Source organism: Haliaeetus albicilla, chromosome 27 (genome assembly GCF_947461875.1).
Source record: "Haliaeetus albicilla chromosome 27, bHalAlb1.1, whole genome shotgun sequence".
Taxonomy (NCBI): domain Eukaryota; kingdom Metazoa; phylum Chordata; class Aves; order Accipitriformes; family Accipitridae; genus Haliaeetus; species Haliaeetus albicilla.
The window spans coordinates 13,357,784-13,382,526 of record NC_091509.1 but is presented as its reverse complement, the minus strand read 5'-3'; the positions used below and the strand labels follow the sequence as shown (position 1 = coordinate 13,382,526).

Below are 24,743 nucleotides of genomic sequence, written 5' to 3'. Positions count from 1 at the left end.
AGTCAGGACTTGGTGGTTTAATAAGCAGGGCGGGTTGGTACCCTTTGCAGGCACTACCCGAGAAGCAGCAAAAGCGCCGTGCGTTCCCGGAAGACTTCAGAGCATTATTTTCCTTTGGGATCAGTCACAAAAACCAATGGGACTTCCCAACTTTCCCCACGGAGCTTCTCTTATCTTAAAATGCAAGTGTCTGTAAAGACTGAAAGGGCTGCACAAAGGTGCTGCCCCCAAGGGAAGCTGCGCTGAAGGGCTGCACCCCGAAAAAGCCCGAGGAGACGTGCCAAGGGAGGCATCCAGACTGCTACCTGTTTTTGAAGGCACAAAACATGTTTATACAATGACATATTGCAACAGGCAGTGTCATTTGGGACACTGGTCTTACTAAAACTTTGCCCTTTCCAGGCTCTTTCCTTGGAGCACCAGGAAGGAGCATGGAAGAATCGGGTCCCGTTTGCCAGCGTCACCACAGGTAATGCTGGGAGGGGGGCGAGGCGATGACCTCAGCTCTATTTATGCCCCTGGTACAAATGTCTGGCCAGCTCAGGCCCTCAAGCTCTTCATATTTCTCTTGTTAATCATTTGGCAACTTTCAAAGAGCTGTCTGGAAGGTGTTTACTTCTGTGCAACCCCAGAAAAACAGAGCTGGGCAGAATAATCTTTTCATTGGAGACCTTGATTTTTCTACATTTTGTTTTGGTCACAAGAGAAACCAAAGTACAGAACACTTTTTTGCAGAATGCAAACTTCCAGAATCTCTATCTGGAATTAACTATAACACTTTTTAATATTTCCAAGAAAAACAAAATACTTTGTTTCAAAATATTACCACTTTACATGTCCTTCTGTAACACCAAAGCATCATTTCTAAAATGGTGTTTTTAAAACAAATATTAAAAATTTATGTTTTTTCTGCAGAAGAAGAGATTTTATTTTAGTTGAAGTCTGAAACATCACTGATAAAAAAATGCAGTAAAGGACTGTAGACCAGTTCTAGTAAAGGCAATGAAGTGTACATGCTTGACAATATGAATGGACTTTAAGTCCAGAGAAGAATGATAATGAAAAAGAATAACAACACATTCTTATACATATAAACAAGGGGGTTTTTTAAATGAACAGCTGGCAGCCAACTACAACCAAAACTGAAAGAGTTTGGTAGCCTAACAATCAAATAAGATTTGAAGACTCTGGCATGAGTGTATTACATTTGCTGCACGTTCTCAGAACAGTCATTGGACTGAGGAAAAACTAAATATTACCCCTCCAACTGCAGGCATGGACCTTGCAGCTCCTTGCTGAAGGTGATGTGGCCATATCCTCCACCTGCTGAAATGGCCCAACGGTTATAAGTCTTAATGAGCTGCTCTCCTTCTTTGCATAATATCAAGGCAAATCAGTGCTAACATCTGACATGTTTCATTGTGCTGCTCCGGCGGTTTGAGTTAACAGATATAGGTGTTAGAGAGAGGCACTGCAATCCCAAATTTATTGAAGCCAAAGGGAATTTTGCCACTGACTTCAAAGCTAAGGTCTCTATCATTAAATTTTAAGGATTTATGAGCAAAAACCTTAATGACTTTCAAGGGAAACAATGTTTTTTGAAATCTTCATCTTCTTTCAGAATATACACATTGTTAAAATCTTATCACCTTCCATACAAAGGATGGTAGGCACCAACTTCAGCACACAGGTAGCAAAAAGGAAAAGTTTTTCGTCGTGTGCTGCGTGTGTCAGTGTGTTCCTGTGTTCCCGTACTCCCCTAGCTACTGATATACAGGGGATTTTTCTTCCTTCAAACTGTGACAATAAAATGATTACCCCGCCACAGTTTAGCATAATGGTTCAGAAATGCTCGTGGCATATTGCAGAGTTAAAGTGGAAATTATTAGGTAGCTCTTCTTTGTTATAATAATGATCACTCCACAAATAAAAGCTCTTCTCCCAAAGGTACTGCAAGGCACAAAATGCTAATTCTGAAGATTATGTGTGCGCTTTTATTAAATATTACTATGCCCTGTCTGTTTGAGGGCTTCACTGCTCTGATTGTTTTATGAGTGCCATGTTAATGTCAGCCCCATCTTGCTAGCAGCAGGCACACATTTTAGCTTTTGTACGAGAGTTGATCAAAGGCCGCGTGCTGAGGGAATTGCTGAGAAAACACGGACAAGCGATAAAAATCTAACAGATTAATTGGTTTAAATTTCATTTCAAGGTGTTGAACTTTGGCTCAGGACACTAGTACTACACTACCAGTCAGGGCCTAATTACCACATTTCCAATTTGCCTCTGAACGATGCTTGGAAGGGAGAATGATAATGGCACTAATAATACTAATAACAACAACAATAATAATAATAACAAAACAACAGCAATAATGTCTCCTCATAGCTTCTTGTACATGCTTAACAACTAACTTTGTGTGCAGGCAATCGCACTAGGAAATCCCTCTCCCCCACATCACCATCCGTCTGCCTCCTGAGAATCTCTATCTGCCTCAAACAGCACCTGAAGACAGAAGAAATACCAGACACCCTCAGGAGGGAGCATCGAACATCCGAATTTACAGAATCAATGAGCTACCGATTCAAGTCCCTCACAAACACACACTGGACATCTCGTATTACAAAGTTTATGGGTGGCCTTGGAATAAGGGTTAATTGAGCTCAGAGGTAAATGTTCACTGAGGTGAATTAGTGGGATGCACAGCTATCAGCAGGGCTCTGGGACTGCTCTTATTTAGCTTCTGAAATGTGTTTGCTCTATGATTAATATCCAATTTGTGCTGGTGACTGTAAGAATGACCTCGCCTGCAGTTTTTCTCATGAAGTGTGGTTTCATCCTCCATTATTCCATAGATGAGGCTCTGACAACAGTTGCTGCATCACAACAGGAGTTTAAATGATGGGGTACGTACTTTTATTTTTCTTCTTTAAGAGTATTGTGACACGCAAGGGGAGTTGCATAAAGGCAGTTCAAACTGGGAATTCAGAGGAACAGGGAATTTATGTCTCATCTTAGAGAAAGTACTGAAAATATCTGGAGTTTAATTTAATTTTCCTTTTTTTCTTGGGCAAAACCTAGTTCCAGGCTAAATATATAAACGAGCCACAGATTAACCTACAGTTTATGGGTCTGATCCTGCAACCTGTTAAATGCTTTCAACAAACTACTGATTTTCAGCATATCAAGAAAATCGGTTTTAAGCACTCAAAACCATGACTTACTGAAGTTGTGATTCAACAAACCACTCAAGTGCTTAAAAACCCAGCTGAAGAAGTTGCAGAATAAGGAACCAGATTTTTTTAGGATAGTTGGGCAGTGCTCTGTGCAAAGCTGCCAAGAGCTATGTAATATATACGCAACCGGGGTTTCCCATTTCAAAAAATACTTAGGTTACATGTAGACCACCCTGTGCAGTGCAGAGCTCATCCAACCTGACACGAGAACTAGCAGCAGCAGAGCCCACATACTAATGCCGATATACCGATTTCAGGAACCGAGCTGCTACGTCTACTCTGTGTTGCAGAGAGTCAAATGTAGCAGTGACTCAGTGCTAACTCTGGGATTTCTACTGCATTTTTATATCATCTGGTGTAGATCTTCCCTCAGGTACCTCATAGCTGTTGAAATCACATAGGGTTTGTGACTCTGAGCAAGTCAGTGCCCAGGAATGATCTGAGCCTAAATCCCTTTCCCACAGCACTCTGGAGCCGAAGGTGTGCAGCACTTGTTGGGATGCTCAGGGCCTTTTTGATCAACAATTTTAGCTTGGCAAGGTATGTTTCTCTTTAAAAGGGGAGAAAAACATTTTTTCTTCCCTTCTTGAATTATAGATTTACATAGGTGTTATACAGGTGGGAAGGGCTATTCCGTTCATCATTGTTTATTGTGGATTTTCCACATTAAACATTTTAACAGATCCATTTTATCATGGGGGAGTGGGTGTTTTTCGGAACTGAAAATTATCATTTTTCCAAAATTTTCCAGTTTGAGAGAACAAACCAAATATTGGGGGGGGGGGGGGGGGTGACTTGGGCTGGTTTGGGTTTGTTTTTTCGGAAATAATATTCTCATTCCTGAGAAGCAGGAGTTGTCATCATCTGCTCACCTACTTTGAGCATGGTGAAAGTTCGGGTGCCCACGCAATGGTACCATTCCCGTCTAGTGTGTGGAGGCATTGCCGGAGCTGTATCCACCACAAGCAACTGAAAGCAACTGAACTTTACCAAACCAGCCTGGGTGGGAAAAGTCCCCGGGACCAGGCCAACGGGTTAGTCATAGATCCTTGAGGGAAAAGGAATGTGGCAGAGTTTTTACATATTGTACTGCAGCATTAAATCTTCACTCTTAAGCTAAACAATGCATTTGCTGTTTATCTTAGTAAAGTGATGATCTTCCTGCTTTCCTTTTTCATATCGCAGCCTGCTCTCTCTCCTATTCTCTCCTGACAATAAGCAGCTGCTGTGCAGGAAACAGGGTAACAGAGGTTTCCCTCTCAACGAGATAACTCACGCAGCTTTATGCAACACAGGCACGAGGATGTGATGCCCTGCTCCCCCTCCCCAGCTCCCTCCTTTACAACATCTTGATATTTCGGACTTACCATTTGCAAGCTTTAAAGATTACAACACCCTGCCAAAAATGGCAACCTCCTCCTGGTTCTTCATGACGTCTGCACTGGATGAAATCACCGAACCAAAAATATACGTGACGTGCAATCCCTCCAAGTTGGGGGAAGGGAGGGAAGGTTGCCTTTGTTTCTGTTTTCAAGTAGTGAAATTAAAGGTATTGGCTGTGATTTTCCACCTAACGTTTTGGATGCTCAATTCCCATTAATGGGAATTGAAAATGTAAATTATCTGGGATAATATTCCACCTAGAATCAATACTTAAGCCAGTGTTTCTCTTTTATCCTTGCTGATGCCTCAGCTAGCAAAGTTACATTTCATGGAGTCCTCTGTGTTTCTCTTTCCTTAATGATTTCCAAAGCTCTCAGTTGTTGATCACTGCCTGAAAAATGATCGCATGGAAAAAGGAGGCAATCCTGAATAATAAGAGATGTGTTACAAAAAAATCTGCTGTGTATTTTACTTAAAACATTTCCATGAAAATAATAACCTAAGTATCTCTATATGACTGCGAGATATGCATTTTTGTTCATTCTTTTAAACTCTTACACACCACAAAGGAAGTTCTGGGGGTTTTTTTTCTTGTTTGTTTTTTACTTTGGTAGGTACCTCCTGCTTTCCAAAAATTAATAAAACAATAAGAGTCCTTAGCATGTCACTGCAAGCTGGTAAAACTTAACCTCCAAAAGAGAGCTCTGTCATGTTTGTTTGGCAAATAATAAATTCCCCAATAAAAATGCAATGGTGCAAAAACACTTAAAAATTTGGTTAAATTCAATATACAGGTTCAGCCCAAACATGAATATTTATATAAAAGTAAATAATACATATATAATTTTCTTGAAAAATATATATATGCATGTCTGCTGTCTCATACTCTCTTTTTCAAGAAGCCTAACAATTTTATTGTGAAATTTTTTGACGCACTGTTCTGATTTATTATTTCAAGGAAATTTCAAGCAGATTTTAAGCTACAATTTTTGCATTCATTATTTTTGCCTCAAAGCTGGAAGATTTTCATTTTGAGTCAGCCATGAAGAAACTGTTGTGGGTGGCCTCGGCCAAACATAGCACTCTGCCTAAACCAATGCATCTACTCAGCTCCAGCACAGACGCGGTCTCTGTTATCTTGGGCAGCTCGGTTGCACAGAGGATATAAACACACTGGACCAGGAGAAGAAACAGCGCATCCAAGAATATCATGCCAGGCCTACCAAATATTGGCAGTGCTTCCCACTTCACAACTGGGGACAAGTTTGCTCAGACCCAAGCACCAAACCAGTGACTGCTGCGGTGCGCTCTCCTCCCTCAGGGATGCACAGGCACATTTGGCCCCCAGGCAAGAGAAATGCTTTACTATGAGTCCCCAAATTATTGCACCTCGAGTTCTTCACTCCTTCCTCCATCCCACGGGGTCACTTGCAAAGGCGCAGGAGCAGTGTTCGTAAAAGACAGGCAGCCAAAAGCAACAGCACGTAGGGGACTAAGGTGTGATATATGCATGGGATTGCACCATTTTATCTGAATGTGGATTTTAAAAGCTTTGTTGGTAAAACAGTGAAAAAATCCTATATGCCTCTCCTATTTCAATTTCAATGGCTTCCTACTGATTTAACTTCCGCTGATGAAGTTACAGAGCCCAGCTAAGCCAATATGACTATTTTAAAAACAATAAGCATGTCCAGAAAGGAGACTGCATCTGCTTAAGTTCACTAAAGTTTAAAAATACCTGCACTGATGCAATTTCTGGGTGAGGATGAAGGCAACCTTGTGAATGGAAGCCCAAAATGTATAATAGAAATCAACCCTAAAAGTCTGTCAAAACAAACAACACTGCATAGCTCGCATACCCCAAAACCTACTTAATTTAACTGACTGGTCCTTCAGTGCTGCTAACTCAGGTCCTGAACCAGCAGAGCATTTTATGGGGTGGAACTAGTAATTTGCTTAATGTTAACCCTGTAGTTTACTGTTTTGCTGAATCCCAACCTAACAGAAGGGCAGGCGGGTGCTATTTCTAAATTCATGTTTTGTTTCACCATCACCTTGGTCTCATTTTCTCTCTTTTATTTTCCATCAGTGCCTTAACAAAACTGTAAATCTCTCACAGCAAATCTGCCCAGAGTCAGAACACAGGACTAGATAAAAGCTCACGAGCTACAGCATCCCATCCCTGCAAGGCGTAAAAAGCTCAGCATCCCGAGCACACCAGCAGCAAGTCTTGATGTTCAGATGTACACTGGTACATTATGGCCACACTGGCAAGATTTAGTCAATGATACACAAACTACTCTAGATGAAACGTAGAGTTCAATCTAAATCTAAATTCTCGCTCCCCTAAATTAAATATTAATATCAGTTAAACTTCTATGGAATCTTTCAGCATCACAAAGAAAAAAAATGGAACTCCACCCCCCCAATCCGTTAAAACCCCCACTATATTATATAGCGCAACAAATCATAAGTTCACCTGAGATGGATTCTACAGCAAACAAAGAATTTATTTCATCCTGATAAAAACAAGAGCCCCAACTTAAATGAATTTTTAGCTGAAGTCTCTTTGTTCAGCAGAATTGAGAAAGTCTGCCCACAACAGAGAGCTCGCAGTAATCATCTTTCAGAAACAGAACAAACCCGCACAGAAACACAAAGCAGTTGTGGCAGGGACAGGGAGTGCCTGTAATCCAGTTTCTTCAAGGGAAATTCAAGTACCCTAAGAGTTCTTATTCGTTGTCTGATTTCTCTCACAAATCACAGGCTGCTCTCTAATGCAATTTTCTGGAGTCTGAGAATCATAAAGTCAAATATGAACAAGTCTAGTGGAAAATCTGTGACGCTAATCTTGGCCTACGTTGTATTTTTAACAGGCACTGAATTTGTGCACCGGATTATCCAGATGGCCATACAGGAATCATCCTGATAGGATTAAACCTTTGTGCTGAACTCTGCTCCATCTGTTCTCGGAGGTTTGCCTATCACTATTGGAATACGAATGTTCAGCCTATGTCTAGCACCATGACTGAAAGCGCCTGTTTACCACACAGACGCACACGCATATGTATATGTGCACACACGTATTCTTGAGTACTTGATTAGTAATGTGAGATGAAGTTAGCCTGAAGTTTACCACTAAAGAAACATATTGATTTTATTATTCGTTTGAAGAACAAAGTATGCAATATCTAAATTCAAACAAAAAAGCATTTTTGTTGTTGTTCTGGGACTTGTTCAATTCATTAAACCATAATACTGCCATAAATTTATAGATGAAGGCATGACTAAACACAAAGCAGCAAGGCTCTTCATCTTTGAAATCTATTAGTGTATGAGAATGTATGACACAATCGCACTTTGAAGATACCATGGTTAAATATTCCAGATTAAAAACCAGCCAACAACAAAACACATGCGTGCACACAGTGTTGGTAGCTGTTATTTGCTGCTCCATCTAGTCACAGGCCAACAAAAAAGTAATAATCAGTCCCAGTAAAAGAAGAGCTTATTCCCATTAATGTTGCTTTCTGCTTTTATTATCTATTAATGACAGTCTTCTGCATTCATTGTTGCAGCCTGCCAGATGCAGCAAAGATCCATATTCATCATGTGCAAAAATTGTGCTCAGGCTGTCTCTGTGACAGGTTACGCAGAGCTGCCAACGGAGAGACCGAGGTCCGATGGATGGCCTCGGATTTCCAGGCCCTGGGCCAAGGGAAAAGGTAGGGAATCTGGCTCTTTGGTAAGAAAAGCATCCCAGCAATCAGAAGGTTTAACTAAATTGCTGTCCTGGCCAGAAATATACTACAAACTAATGACTACCTGGAATGCAAAGGTTGGATAAGAAAAATAAACAAAATAATAATGTTATTATTATTATTATTACCATCATTATTAGGGAGGTTTGATTCAGGAATGCAATATAATACTCAGCCCATGTTTGTGATGGCAGCGGGACAGCAATGGAGGCGATGTAACCTGAATTGCATTTCAAGCAGAAGCCCTGATTGCATCGCAAAGACTGAGACCCCCTTGTCTCTCCTGTGCAGTGTCTTTCAGACTGTGTTCCTCCTCTGTTCTTTGTGCTGCTCTGAATGCAGGATCAAGCACCCTCTCCCAGCCATTTAGGCTTTACTTGCAAAAACACAAGCATAAAAATATATTTATAGTTCATAGTATTTGTCCAGCAATGACACCACATAAAACCAACACGCTGAAAATCTGAGTGAATACTTTGGACTCAAGCCTACAAATGCTTAGAGAAGTTGTTCTTTCAATGTGTCTGATAAAGTCATGCTATGTTTTTATTTATTTATTTATTTAGGGCCATATTCAGACCACCTACCTAAGGCATTGCAGCATGTAAAAAGTCAGACTCCAGCTCTGGCTGGGTGAGGCAGTCTCCCTAAATTAGGATCCTCTTTCCGCTATACAATGAGCAGAGATGGGCAGACACCTCTGGAAGCCCGGAGACCGGGAGTTCCGTGCTGGCTCCCGAAAGTACCAAGGGACCTCGGCAAGACGATAGCATAGGTAGGAAGCAGCCAGAAGCAACCCCATAAAAAATGTTTGGCAGCCGATACTGAACAGGCACCTGACTCTGGGCTTTCCAGCAGGCACCTCTGCTCAGACTCAGGGCTGAATGAGGAGGCAGCACTCGCCGTCACCTTCAAGGTCACAATCCCAGGAAAGGGATAATTTCCCCCAAAGTGCCCCTAATCAGAGTTGCTTTACTTTTCAGTGCCTCGGAGAGCCAAGTCTGGTCAGAAATATTTTTTCCCTCTCTTCATCTCCTCAAAGAGCCCAGGAAGTTGAGCGATGCTCTCACCTCAACGTACTGCGGCGAAGCGCTGTGACCTCAAACCCCAACCCACAAATTAAAGCTGCAGCTGGAAAGATGAGCAGCGTTGCGGTCAGGCCTGCAATTTACCTCCGAGTGCTGGCCTTCCCTCTCAGCATGGATCAGGTAACACCAAACCTATGAATTCCATATGCAAGCCCGCTTTTTCAGCGAACAGCAATGCGAGCTGTCTGTTCAGTCTCCAGCAGCAGGGGAGATCTAGCACGTCTGCTGCCATTTCACAACCCAAAAGGGACCTTTGTGGGAAACGCACTTTGCTTTTTCACGAGATAGATACAGAACCTCCGAGAGAGTTGCTACAAAACCATAATGATATGGTATTAACCAAACATAATTAATTTTGAATTTCCTTATACTCCCATTGCTAACAGACACTTCAACAGTAGTACAGTAAAAAGCACAAAGGTTCCTGCAGCGTTTGGGACCAGATTTTTGGAAGCACCCAGCTGTCCAGTGGTTCCAGTAAGCACCTAATGGAATTTTCAAACTACCTGGCAGACAGGCATAGAAATTCTGTAGCCAGAGTTTTAAAAATCCCACTAAACACCTACCTGCAGCTTTAGGCACCTTGGTGCTTTGAGAGCTTTAGGTCTAAGTATTTCCAAAAAGATTGCTTTGGGGTACCTACACTTTTGGGTACCTACACTTTTGAGTGACCACTTGACTCACAAAAATGGATCAGAAGTTCAGAAAGTCCGAAACATCCACTCCACAAAGGACAGTATCTTGTTAAGCATCTCACAGTGGCCCTTGTACCACAACTTGCAGATCTAAATGTTTGAATTACTTTTGAGAAATAAATTTAAACTGCTAAATTTCAGACAAGTTTTTCATAAAACTTTATTCTTGATCTTTTTAATAAACTTCCTAACCCTATTCACTTCACTCAATGAGGTCATAAACCAGCACTGCTTATATTACAGTCACTTTCACGCTAAAGATTTGTTCTGTCACAAAGAGAACTATAAATTCATGGAATGAAGGTGGGAAGCAGAAAGGACTAATTGTGACACACAAAGCTTTCTGGTTATGCTCAGCAAACAGTTTGGGCTAAGATTTTAAAAAACATTTTATGAAGTTGTACTACTGGCTTTAATGAAAGCAAGCTTTTTGCAATGCCATGCACTCCTGAAAATCTTGTATTCTGGATTTGGGCCAAACACAAAGCCTGTCTCCATTCCAATATTAATTATTAGTAGTTTATTTTTATTCTTTACTACTAACATTAATAATTTTCAGATGGCAACCCAGATTAGAATAACCACTCCAAACATCCCACCCTGGTGGGTTCCATTTTCTGCATCAGTTTCCTGGTTTATGCTATTAACTCATTTCCTCGGATGTGGAGGAGCTTTGTCAAATACTCATTTTGCTGGGGAAACACTTGGCAGGCAGCCTGCAATGGACAGCAAGAGAGAGACTCAAATGCTCACACCAGTCTTCTCTCAGTTCAATGAGAAGATGTGCAGCCTGAGATGCAAAAAATACTAAGTTCATTATTTGTGAATTTTTCTAATCAGAATATTCTAAATGACAATTCGGTGGAAAATTTTCATCTAAACAAAAAATTAATCCTGAGATTGTTAGCACTCAGCTGATTCACAGCTTTGGACATAAGTTCCATTGGAACAGAGACTTTTCATCATCACTGATTTCTTTGGGGTATTTAAATACTGGGATGCCTAACATGAAACATTTGGAAGTGTCCAGATACCTGCAAACTGCTGTGAACACCGTTCTTTGATAATCATGACCTTTTACGACATCCAGATGAGTTCTCAAAAAATCACTAGTTCTTGGTCTTCATTTACAAACCACAATTCACAAAATCCTTTTCCTTTGTACTCTGCCCAAATCAGCAGGGGACTGGAGTGAAAAAACATCTTTTCCCAACATAACAACAGTAAAGGTGTCCTATAATAAAAAAGCTAAGTTAGAGGAATTTGTTCAGAAATAATATTAATCATATTACAATAATATAATGTTTTGTCATTTGCTGGTGTGCACATTTTGGAAGGTTGGGAAAACAACGACTGGCAGAACTTCACTGCCATACGGTGCAGTATGTCTCAAACATTTCTCTAATCCTAATGTCATTCTTCTCTCTTATGATGCCATTGTATTAGTGACATGGTGGCCAGCAAAGCAAATTGAAATGTAATGAATGCTCATTATCTATGAATATTCATTGCCTATTTGAGTGCTACTGAATGTTCTCCTGTACTGGTAGCTGTGAAGTTTCTGCCAAACAGAGTAGCTAAGGTTTTTCTACTTGCATAACTGTACTCTGATTCCTCTGAGGTCTGGAGAGAAACCTCAAACCTTCAGAAAGTGGTTGGTCGAACTCTCCAAATAAGAGTCAACTCTCATGGTGGCTGGAGAATTTCCATCTGAACTTTTCTCTCTTATCTGTCTGCTGTAACAAAACAGGTTTTTTTCACACAAATCTCTATCAAATTTTAATGACAGTTTTCCCCATGTTTTCTTCTTTTTGCAATTTTGGGAGCACAGTTCTGAAAGCTCCTCTGGGAAATTCACAAAATGTGCTCCATCTTCATCCAGGTACTATTTTTCCATGAATTCGTGACATCCTCATAACAATAGAGGGTAACAACATATCACAGCTTGACATTGTTTAGATATTCTGGGGGAAGGGCTGTTTTATTTTTCATTTATTTCAAAAACATGAAGGACAGCTGCTCATGGGTAGAAACTGCCCCACCTTATCTTTTTAAAATCAAGGTGTCTCCAGCTTCCATTGTAGCATTTTTTCCTTTTTCGATTAAACGTGCCACTAGATCCCTGATAAGTGACTGTCAAGCAGGAATCCTTTCTAACTGTGGTAGTTGGAGTACCCAAATTTGACTTTTCAGCAGGTATTTCCATGGGCATTATGTAACAGCAATTCTTTTTATTAAAGACTAGAATACTTTAGATGGTATCTCTTAAGTCTCCTGTGACATGGCAGCAGCAGTGTTAGTACATATATGTTATGAAATAATGTTTAAATAATGTAAAAAATCACAAACTAAAACCTCCAACTTCATGAAATACCTACAGCCTAATGGCAGAACTGAAATTCTGCAATCTCCTTCCCGAAATCAACCATTAAAAATCCACCTCCCAGAAAATCATTAAAATCTTGCTTTCATTTAGCCTCAGACTAAAAATAAATTTTGAAAGATCAAAATTGCGGCAGCCAGATATTCTAAGCTTTTGAGTACCTCACCTTAATGGCTGATTTATGACCTAGACAAATAGAAACAGAAGATTTTCTGCTTTCTGTTGGACATGATGGGCTGTGAGAAGGGCAGCTCCACCTACCCACCCACCCCGTTCTTGTGAAATTCTCAGTAATATCCAAAGAGGAAGCAGGGGTCTGGGCCTGAAGACAGCTACTCTGCTCTGGTGAAGACTAAAAAAAACCATCAGCATAATTCAGTGGGGCACAATTTAGTTAACACAGTTTTGGAGACCTAAATTGGAGCTGCACAAATCTGAGCTCTGCTATGTTTTGTTAACCCGACAGATCCCAAGATTTTACTCCTGAAAGGACCATTTCGATCACACACCCTGACATACCGCAGAGCACCCACCAGAGAACCTCACCCAGCAACTCCTGCGTGAGGAATTACTCAAACCCTTAACCTCTCCCCGACCTGCTGTGTACTTTTTAGGAAGATACCACATCCTGACTTAACATTTGCAACCTGCAGAGAACCTGCCACAGTTTTGGCAACTTACTTCAATGGTCCCCAGAGTTAAAATCTTGTTGAGATCATATTGGAGTCTTTTTCCAGAAATTCTCTCAGGTGAAGAACCTTAACTTTCTGGCCATGTTTTGTCTCTTCAGAGGGACAAATGCTCTAGCTCCATTTGAGTACATATACTGGACTAATCCAGACCTGGTGTGTTCACTTATATTAGAAACACACAGTAAGTCCACAGGGCAGTGAAGAGGTTAATATTATACGCTCGGTGAGGTCAAGCTCCAAGAACACATAACAAGCCATTATGTAAAAAATTGCCTGAATTTATGAGTCACTGCATTTATGAAGGAACCGATATGAAAAAGACAACTTGGCAAAAGTAAAGAAAATTATTTCCAGCTTGAAGTTTTGCAATCCTTCAGTATATCAAGGCTCACTTACTGTTATTACTATCCATGTTGTGCAATGTTCTGAAAGTCACATTTTTTCCCTTGTGTATGCATAGAGATGTCCAACAACCTTAGGTATTCTTCCCTCATAGAAAGTAAATTAGAAAGCAGACGTAACTCAGAATAACATACAAGATCCCCTCAAGTAGAGTGGTAGAATCCTAATTTTTTTTTTCAATATTTCCCTTCTAAATAATAAATCAAGCCCACTGCATTTCTCTATATGGAATGATACAGTGCAGAAAAAGCTTGTGTGTTTATATTTTTCACATAATCACAAAAACATTCTTAAGTGAAGCACTAAGATATAACAGGTGCTTCCATCCACAGATGAAACAAGTCAAACATTAAAGTTTCTTTGTTTAAACCTGGCCAGTCTGTGAATGCAGTAGTCCCTAACTTTGATTAAGTATCTGAATCTATACCATCTAAGGGTAAAATGTATCAAGTATTGAAGATTAACCTTTCTCAACTTGCTAATAGTTTTTGCTCCAGTCAGTGGTTTGTCTTGTATGAACACTTTCATCGACTAGCATGGACACATGCAACACCAAGGGATTCAGGTTTGAAATGGTTGAAATGGAGCTGGTAGGGCCATCCTCTTCGTGACTCTCCACACACCAAAAATGTAGTGGTTAATGTTGTGGCAAAGCCACCTACAGCACAAGAACCAGGTCACTAAGATTTCTGAGCATCTTTCAGGAACCATCAGCTGGTGTGCCCAGCACATGCAGCTAAATTCAAGGTATACAATGACTGTTCTCAACAATTCTGTTCCAGTCAGACTAGATAACAATGATACTTAAAGGCAGTCAGTCTCAAAGCTTTAAAATAAAGATTATCCTCTCAAAATAATTTATAAGGTGGGGAAAACCTTTTCTTTTTTATTAACCTAAATAGAAAATATCTAATCAACAAAGACACAGCCTAGCAATCACAAATCTGAAGATCTAGTACAAAAATCTGTGAATGTACCTACTGTGGTGACTGTGGGCTCTCAGATTGCCCAGGGTGGGCAGGATTGGCAAGAAAAGCTCTTTAAATGCCCCACTGCTGACGAGAGGATCTACCTGACATACCCAGCTGAGGCAGAGCAACTACTACTCTTCGTTTACTGTAGGAGGTTTTGCACCTGCAGACAGCAACCACTCTGAATCACTCACTACTATCATGAACTAAAACAACATTGTGAAAGCTTGACCGTTTCAGGTACCGCAATAGAGTGATCAAATAATCCAGCCATGCACTATCATTTCCAGTATAAGGCAGCCACTAATAATGGTTTTGCTATATAATGACCTATTTTAGATATAGACACACACAAAGATTTATGTATATTTCATATTAAAATAAGGGCAGGACATTGCTTTGGAAATCATGGTTGTCTCTGTTTCCATCTGCGAATTCTGACATCATGTCTTATAATTTGTCCCTATTTCTACCCTGCATCTTTCATCTTTTGCTGCTGTTGAGCTGACTCAGAATCAGATTGCCAGCAAACCTCACCATCACCTAATTCTTCAGTGCTCTTCTATGGGGAGGAGGAAGAGGAGGAGGAGGATGGAAAAGAAAAAGAAATAAAACTGTCCCTTTAAAAACCAAAGCATTTAAGCTGCTTGTCAGTCGTCTTCCTGACAAGGCCACTTGAATATATTCAGGAATATTTGCATAAATGCTCACAGTGAGTTCACCGTGGCAGCTAGCGCTAATGGTACATAAAGTAATTTAGTCACTTCTCTTAGGCATCCTGTCAGGGTGATAAGCACCCCCTCTTTGCCTTGTTGCATATTAGATCATTAGATAATAAAGTGTTAGAGCATGCAAACTGACAGGGTCTCAGGGACTATCATTTTTCGAGGGCATTGCATTCTGCCAGTGAGGAAAAATAATAGAGAAACTGATGCTGCAATTGGCTTTACATTCTTGTAAAGCCATTCAAAGATTTGGGGGGAAAAAGAATTCTTACTTTGCAGCAATATGAGAGTTTTAACTGGAAACTTTGCAGACATCTGCAGCGGTGGACTTCATGCTGGTAAACTTGAAAAGGGTTGTTGCAAACCCTGTCAGAATTCCCCCCTTCCGTAAGCTACTCACTTCAATTGCATTGGAAAGATTTTGCTTTTAAAATTGACACCCTGGGATGAACTACAAGCTGAAATATATTTTACTAGTTGGGGCCTATTGGCTCTTCTCTATACATCTTACTATATATGTACAATTTAGAAAGGTCAACCACACAGGCTTTCTGGTTTACCATAAATATAAAACAAGTGAGGATCCAAATATTTGTGAATGAAAAAGTGATAATTATTGAAAACCACAGATTACTGTGGCTTACCCTATTTATACCACACAGAGATGTATGAAATAATTGGCCTTTGCCAACTATTACTTTTGAAAGATATATATATTTATTTGAAATACGAGCTTTTTAACCCACTGTTTTCAAGGAGGACAGTGTGTAGATATGAAACCATGATCTAGGTTCCTAGTTATATTCAGAAAGATGAGCTACGAAAAAGAACTTTCATTTTGCTGTCTCACAAGCAAGATATAAATAGAGATGTGCTGGATGTCCCAAAAATAATCCAGGCTACCTGCTAATGAGATGGTAAAACCCAAATGTGGAGACACCAGGCTCCTGAGTGGCTCGGGAGGTAAAGCCTTCTTTCCAGCTTTTTGGCACTCAAAGTCTCTTTTAAGTGTCACATAAACTGCAAATCCATGTTTAAGAGCAGCATGTCCCAATGCAACTTTGTAAGGAAAAATAAGCTGGCTATTCTCTAACTGAACTAGGCACACAGCACACCTTCTTGCTACATCCCCTCTCCCCTTTCCCCAGTCCTCACAGAGTCAGGCATTCATCCCTATTGCGATGGGATATTTGTGTTAAAGAGTTAAACATCTAGAAAAGTACATGGGAATACATTTGGTCAAGGGTATATTACAGTTAGATCCCAGCATTTAAAAACCTATGGTCAGAAGTTGCTCACCAGAGCAATAAACTAGAGACAAACTAGCCATGACTACGTTAGCTTCCCATTTCACCATTTACAGATACTGTTCAGGCCAATCTGTGCTCCTCCTGAGGGAGGCAGAAAAGTTGGAAAGAGGAAAGGCAAACAAACTGTCTCTGCTACTTACACTTGAAGATATTATCCAAGATAAAAATTTTTAAAAAATGAAGAAAAATAATATACTTTGGGACTCAAACTAAAAGTAAAAATTAATTTCAGTGGAGGAAACTGCCATCTGTTTCAATGGGTCTAAGGTTTGTGGTGGTTGCCCAAAATTCAATAGCATTAAGCCCAGTTGAGACTTTTCCTTTTTTTTTTTTTCATTCAGTTAAATGTTTTAGACATCTAATAACAACATTTAATCAGTTACTGCGGTTTTTTTAAATTTTTTTTTCCTGTCTCTTGGACTCAAATGTGCATAGAATTCCTGGAGAGCTGGAGTGAAGGATTTAGGTTATAAAGAAAGGCTCCACCAAGCCTTTGGGAAGAGTGCAATTTTGTTGTGTGGAGGCTGCTATTCAAAAGTAAGAATTTACTAGTGGTTGCTTTATGAGGTTGCTTGAGAGGTGCCTGAGAAAGTAGATTAGAAAAATCACCTTTCCCACAAAATGTACACATGGAGATATTTTGCAGATGTTGACTTTTAATGTTAGCACAGTAACTAAGGTTTGTGTAGATATGTAAGCATAGCATTATCTTTTTTTGTTTCTTTTTGCTAATAGGATCCTTCAGGTAGTAGGAGTGGGAACGATAGCTGTGGTAAAATGAGATGCATGGGAATAAGAACATTTATGTATGAGAAAGTAAGTATTGTCTTGACCAAAAGCATGCACTGAGAAGACAGCAATGGGGGGGGGGGGGAAATATGGCATCTACTTTAGTAGGAATATAAGTAAAAAATAGGAGTGTTTTTTTGAAAGACTAGACTTAACGGCAAGATCACAAAGTTGAACAGCGGGAAGTTTCCTTTTGTAATGTTCTGCCTTCTGCTAATTAATAAAGACAGAGTTCATACACTCCTTACAAAAATTCAGCAAAAATTATGACAGTGGTTTGTTTATTAAATTAGGTTGTTGGCAGGATGAAAAAAATTTCTATAACATGAATTATGGCTGAAAATGGCTCATAGCCTACATAAAAAGTTAGAGCTAAATAAATACAGATGTAAGTTATGTTTATATAATGAGAAACGCTGCTGAGCTAAGAATTTTAGGTTAGTAAGTGTGAACTACAGACCCGATTCTGCAAACACTTATCAATACCCTCAACTTTACTGACACAAGAAGCCTCATTGATCCCAACAGGACCATATGTGCACATAATCTTAAATATATGCATAAGTGCTTGCAGGACTGATGCCTAAAAGCATAAACAGAATAGAAAGCTATTTCCACAGGAATCCACTGAGTAGTAGAAACCCACACATTTGCCCATTTCTCAGTATTAATAATTTCTTTTAACATATCTAGTTAACATCTTTCTGAGTGGCATTCGCTTTCCCAGAGAAAATTTTATCTGGTTTCTTCAAACTCTTTGGAAAAATCTATTTAATTATTCATCAGATCCTTGGCAAATATTTGTGAAACAAACCAGCATAAAGGACTGGTGCCTTCTACACTCAACTACTTCAATGGAAGCTGAGGGTACACATGTCTTAGAGGGAGCAAGCACCTATTGAATTTAGGATTACAAACAGCTTTGAAGACAAAGAGCTATTCTACCAAGCTGGAACAGGGAGAGGGGAGTGAAATGCCCTCTGTTTTTGTTTTGTTTTTCAGTAGTAGTCATCAACTTTGAGGACAAAGAGCAAAACAAAACATTAATCAAATCCAGATTTTTGAAAGTACATTTGCACTCAACAACTCCCATTTTAAGCACCTAGTCACCAGCAGATGTTCTCTTCCAGGACCAGCTGATCCTATGGAAAAGATTACTGTCCCCCAGGCTGCTTCCAGCCACGTGCCCCCATCCCACCCTCGCTGGGGTTTACTGCCCTTTCAGAAAAGCCAGACAAATTGCCTTGCACCATTTCTCCTTCAATCATTTCAGCAAAATAAGCTAGATTGGCAAAGAGTTATTATTTAAACTGTTTAACTCAAAGGAACTTCTTTGGACTGAAGGAGACTAGGGAGCAATTCGACAACCATCTTAGCTGGCACATCCATGGTGGAGAATAGCCTGCGGCAGGGAGGAGAGGCAAGCAGCTGTGGCATGCAGGGAAGAGCAACTTCCTCAGCTGGCACAGCTGGAGCCAGAAGAGAACACTCATCCATGGCTTGAGTAAGCAGATGGATTTCCAAAAGGGCTCTGCTTTCATTTAGGGCAATTCAAAGGAACAGCTGGATCTCCTAGAGAGCTCAGCACTCTATAGATAGAAGAAATCCAATGTGAAATTTGGGTGCTGAGCACTTCAGAAAATATGCAACATCCTTTAGATGCACATTTAAAAATCAAGGCAATTTGGAAAAGATCAAAATCCAATTTTGGGTGCTGAATAAATGCAACAAAAAAAAAAAAAAAAAAGAAATCACCACACTTCACTGACACACAGGACAAACTCTGCACCCATGTTTGCTTACTGGTTTGTCATTTCATTACATTTAGTGCCAACCTACTTGAAAAATTGCCCCTTTGGTCTGGAAGCCGGTCTCTTTAAAATATCCAGTCCCAAAGGTATAAACTGTTACAGGACAATTTGATGCAACCAGTAGCCAGAGACACAAACCAAATAAATCCACATTTAAAGTAGCAATGCCAACCAATGAAAATGATATGCCTACCATGTTCCAGATAAGAAGGCGTACCTTCCGAGGGATCGAGTCTTCTAGCTCTCCGCCCGTGCTTGGAATTGTTGTGTACAAACATATTGTCCGACACTGCCAACACATGGCCATCAACATTGACTGTTGTAGACACCACAACCTGCAAGCACAAGAGCAAAATGGAGGAAAATTTGGATATATATGTATGTTTTTTAAGAAGCACAGAGTGTAATAAACTCAGTTAAATAAATAACAGCTGGGAGCTGTAGAAAATTGCATAGCTATTTCGCATAATAACTGGTGCTTATGCTGTACAAATCTAACAAGAGACGCTATTGATGAGTGGGTCTTTGGCATCGAAAGCTTTTGATGCAGTTTTAAGTCAAATTGCAGAGTTTGTAGCTGCATGGCAGACGGCACACTGTTAACCATCATTTTAACAAGAGGATCTTTATTAAGTATTTTTTCCCCTATATACAAGGGCAGCTGTGTTTCAACCTAAATTATCCTTCAGTTTCCATGCTGAAGGAGATAGAGCTGTTCACATTGCAAAGGAGAAGCGATTCAGAATAAAAGAAAATAAAAATGTATTTTGTGAAGTTGCAATGAGAGTTGTTGCACACCTCACCCCCACCCTTCTCTCCTGCTGTCCCCTCAGTACAGTCACTACAGGTTGTTGGACTTGCCCAAATTTCTCCCAAGCTCTATCTTAGGGAGTACATATAGGTATGTTTGTGTACACACGCACGCTTGACAGTGAGGTCTTGATCTGGAGAACACAACCCTATTTATCCAGCATTAGAATTATTTGTATTTCTCAACTTATCTCAATGTCAACACCTCGGATTTGGTTTGAGGCAAAGGGAGGAAGACAAAGAAGCACTGCCCTGGAGGCAGGATCAAACACTACTTCTCTCCAGAGCAGCCTGGGGCAGGAGAGGAGCCAACCCAGCGGGGGCAAACAGGTAGGGGTTGGGTCCAGAGTAGGAGACCCAACTGCTCAGAGGTGTCCAGAGGGACCTCTCAACCTTGAGGTTCAGCAGGCACCATCCTATAGGAAATCCCTGCTCAGGTTGGGGGTACCCGAGCCACGAACCATCGTGGAGGAAGCAGGGGATGCATGGGGCAAGTCCCTGGCAGAGCTGCAAGCTAATCACACCCGGTCTTCTCCCACCCCGCTCAGACCAAGCGACCTCATAGTTTCCCTGGCTTTCATTCAGCTGTGCCCTCCCACAGTCTTTTCCCAGCAAAGTATGGCATTCCCAGGGTTTTACCCCAGCCAAAGATTTGGCCTTCCGCTGACTGCTGGTTTGCCAGGAGCACGCATCGCCTTTGAGAACTTTGACTAAAACAATAAGAAGAAATGACCTACACTTCTCCTTACATTGAACAGGGAAAGGGATTAAAAACTGAAACCCACAGAGATATGTTTATTCATGCGACCTCTTACAACCAAATATAATAATTGTCTGTTAATTGCAGTTTCAGCTCCCACCTCATGCTTCGACATGTGAAACAGCAATCAGCAGCTCCTGTTTAATCCACCTATTATGTTGACTAATTAACTTTGCTCGACAGTTTATTTCTTCCTCCATTATCAGCCCCTGTCAGCCGCAAGCACACTGCCGCAAAGGGGGACCTCAGCCCTTTTGATTGATCACCGATAGATTGACATGCAGATTAATTTAATTAGAATCACCTCACTTGAGAAATGAAAGACAATGGCAAGGGGGCTAATAGATCTGCTCTTATAATGAGGCAAGCCTCCAGAGCCACGGCAGAGGATTTCTGATTTATTTTGCTGAATTCCCCAGTCGCTCTGAAAGGCTCTCGCTTTAATTGTTCTTGGTTTTGAGAGGCTTTAGCCTCTGAAGAGGTGAAATGCTTTACAAGGATTGGCAAACATTGCTTCAACTCTCTCAGGAAGCTGCTGCCTCTCAAAGTTGGTCAAATGGGGACACTTAAAGGATCGCTTACAACAATTCAATTTCATCACTTGAATGGGATCTAAAAAAAAAAAAGTTAAAGAAAAAAATTTCCACCTATTTCTGACCACCAATTAAAATGCTCAAAAATATAAAGTAAGCAAAGTTGCTAAACTGCCCATAGCTAATCCCAAAGACTTTGTCTTTAAAAAGAGGAATACAAAAGAGAATAGTTTACATCTAAAGGATCCTAAAACCGTCCCTCAGAATGGCATTCCAGGCAATAGATTTTTGTGCGTGTTTTAAGTGAAAGATATTAAAATACAGAATAAATGATTCAAGAGCTCTTACAGATGGAAATTTGGGAAAAAGAAAGCACCAAACACTATAGGTAAGTTTTTCTGAAATCAAACTAAGGGGAAAAAAAACCCAAGCCCTATATATAAAATTCCAAAAGGGATTTCAAAAGTAATTTATCCATTGCATTCCTGAGGGATAGAATAAAGTTTATGATATTTTCAATAAAATATGATCTTATAGTAAGTGGCTCAGGGTTTGCAATCTTATTTGTGCACTTGCAACCATTGTAAATTCTTTGCGACTGGGATTTTGAGCCAAATCCTTAGCTGGCATTGCCTGTCACAGCTCCGTGATTTATGCCAGCTCCCTATCTTCTTCTATGGGTCTGTTTAGATGCATATGAAAATTAACACTATTACAACTAATAACAATGGTTACAACATAAAATATTTTCCCCAATCCTAAAACCATATAGGGGCACACAGATTTCCCACTGAAGCTGATCAATCCTGTGCAGAAACCCAAACTTTTGAATGTTTCTAGAAATAGGATTCCAGAAGACTAATGGGTCAAGGGTAATAACAGCAAGGTAGGTCTCAAACCTGTGAAAATCATACATATAAGCAGCTGTTGCTATACATGCACCTTTCTAGGGAAGAACTCGAGGAAACAATCCTAGTGAGGTCAGTTTTATTTGAGTAAATCTACATTTAATTTTTCCCCCCTCATGTTTCCGAAACTGTTGATGCAACATATTTTGAATTACTTAACAGTGTCTTCCTACTTACCTCCGAAACAGAAAGTTTGATTTACTACAAAGAGACCACATTGGTGTGGTTCTCTGGTGTCGTTAGCAGAAGAAACTATAAAAGGAATCCCCAAAAGAAACTGTTTCCAGTCTCAGGAAATGCAGAAAAAAAAGTGGTTACTCTCATGTATCTGTCTTATTCATAGTGCATCTGTAAGAAGCAGCACACGCTTACTGCCCAATTCTTTAAATGCAAAATCACATTAATACAGGAATATTGAACATACACTGCACTAACAAAATATTAATGCCCCTAATTAACAGAGAAAAAATACACCTTGAATATTGTGTGCCACAGTTACATACTTGGATCACTACAGAGCACTTACATATTTACAAGTTCTACTCATATTTTTTAATCTAAAAAAATACTACACTCTCCTCATTTTGATTTTGAAATGACTGGGATATGTTCAAGTTAAAGCACATGCTAAAACTAATTTGTGGAGAAATCATAAAATTAGGGGGAGGGGAGAGCCAAAGTATATGTGAAATGGGTACTGAGACATCCTAAAACACAGACCATAGCAGAGGGAAAGGCACACTACAGTTTAATAAATGATTAATGAGGTGCTGACACATTAATGTAAGCACAGGGACAACCAGGCCTGCCAAATCTCAAACCTTTCCAAATTTTGTCAACAAAACACAGTTTTAATTTGGGACAGGCAAACATGGAAAATGATTTTGAGCTTTAGCTTTAGCCCTTCATAGATTTTGCATTTAAATCCTTTATCAACACCAGGGGAGACAGAAGTATGAAAGAAACACATCAGTTTACAACTTTCTTCAATGAAGTTGGCACTATCAACTACATTAACATATCACAGCTCTGTGAATTATTCTGCCTGCCATTAAATAGTTCAGTTTGTGAATACTTTGGAGCTTAGTTTAAAAAAAAGAAGAAAAAATTCAGACCAAGAGCCTGGAGATCAAGCTATTTATCCTGTTTAGCACTCGGCCTGTTTATTTGTTATAGTACCTCACCTAATATATCAAAATTAAGCATTGTATGACTCCTCATTTTTAACCACAGCCCATTAAGCTTTGCTAACTGATTAAGACACAGCATGTTCCTTGTGCTTTCAATTTTCTCCAATGTGTGGTGAGGGTTCTGATATTTTTGCGATGTCCCCAACATCCAGTGGCAAAGGCAGAGCAAATCTGATTATGATTTCCAGGTTTGAAGTGTGTCACCAGTGTTAAACCTGTAACTCAGTGCTTGCTGCTCTTCTGGAAGCTATGCAGAAATGGCTTCAGCAACATCTTTATTTTCATCACCACTTGGTGACCTCTACCTACAATGTGTTGCTTGCTTTCTTCTAGTAACTAAAAATCACTTTTGGTTTAACAAGACACTTAGTAAGGTGCTTAAATTAAAGCACATAAGTACAATACATTCAGTAATTTTGCTCACGTGCTCGAGGACAGGCTGGGCGCTTAATAACCTTGTTGAATTGGGCCGCAACTCTCACTGCTATTTTTCAGCCCTTTTTTTTGGCCTTTCCCTTCTCTGGGGATGGAGCCTTGCACGTCCAAATTCCATTATCTGGGATTCATGAAGCATCATCTCTGTCTCATATGCAAATTTGCAATAAGACACAAGTGGCTTCAATTCAAACATGAGTGGCAGCGTCCCATGGAGGCAAACTAGCAGCCTAGGCCGAGGAAGAGGTTGTGGTAACAGAATCAAACAGCATGGCAATTTCTAAGTGACTTTCAAGGGTTTCATAATAAGTGAATGTTTGGGGGTTTATGCAGTGACTCAGTCTGAAAAGTTTCCTCTAAATTAAAACTTGACATGTGTCAGTTTGCAAGCAGTTGTGCTAAAACAAGAGTACAACAAGATAACTAGGGCACCTGGGTTTCATTAATTACAATAACATACAAAACTGTTTAGGTTGTATGAATGAGTTTTTAGTGCTGCAAAATAAAATCTGGGCAGAGTTCACCCATGATACCATCTACTTGGTATTATTATTACCACCCTAACTGGGGCACTACCGCCATCTCACCAAGATTGTCGACTGATTGTGATGAAGAATGCAAAACCAAATGGAGCATCTGCTCCATGGGGTTTCTAGAATAAAAAGGCAAGGTTGGACAAAGCTGACAATATGTGATATCACCAAGTGCACCAATTTTGTGCAATTGGGCTGATGAAACACAGAGATGAAACGATTTTCTCAAGGACAAGCAGGGAGTCTGTAGCACAGTTGAACATTCAACTCAACTGCCTTGAGTCCCTGCATTGTACTATACTTTTCTCCTCTCTGCCTGTCTCCTTCT

The 24,743-nt window shown here is 40.1% G+C and overlaps 1 protein-coding gene across 9 annotated transcripts in view; it reads right to left on the bottom strand.

The window, feature by feature from the left end:
* Positions 1-24,743, bottom strand: part of EBF1 (EBF transcription factor 1) — a 284,529-nt gene that overhangs the window by 79,681 nt on the left and 180,105 nt on the right. For 5 of the 9 annotated variants that reach the window (XM_069772889.1, XM_069772890.1, XM_069772893.1 and 2 more), the window contains exon 8: positions 19,440-19,581. In XM_069772889.1, the coding sequence (XP_069628990.1) occupies positions 19,440-19,581 (142 nt within the window). The remainder of the gene's footprint in view (positions 1-19,439; positions 19,582-24,743) is intronic. The other 4 variants (XM_069772891.1, XM_069772892.1, XM_069772895.1 and 1 more) reach the window with 1 other exon arrangement.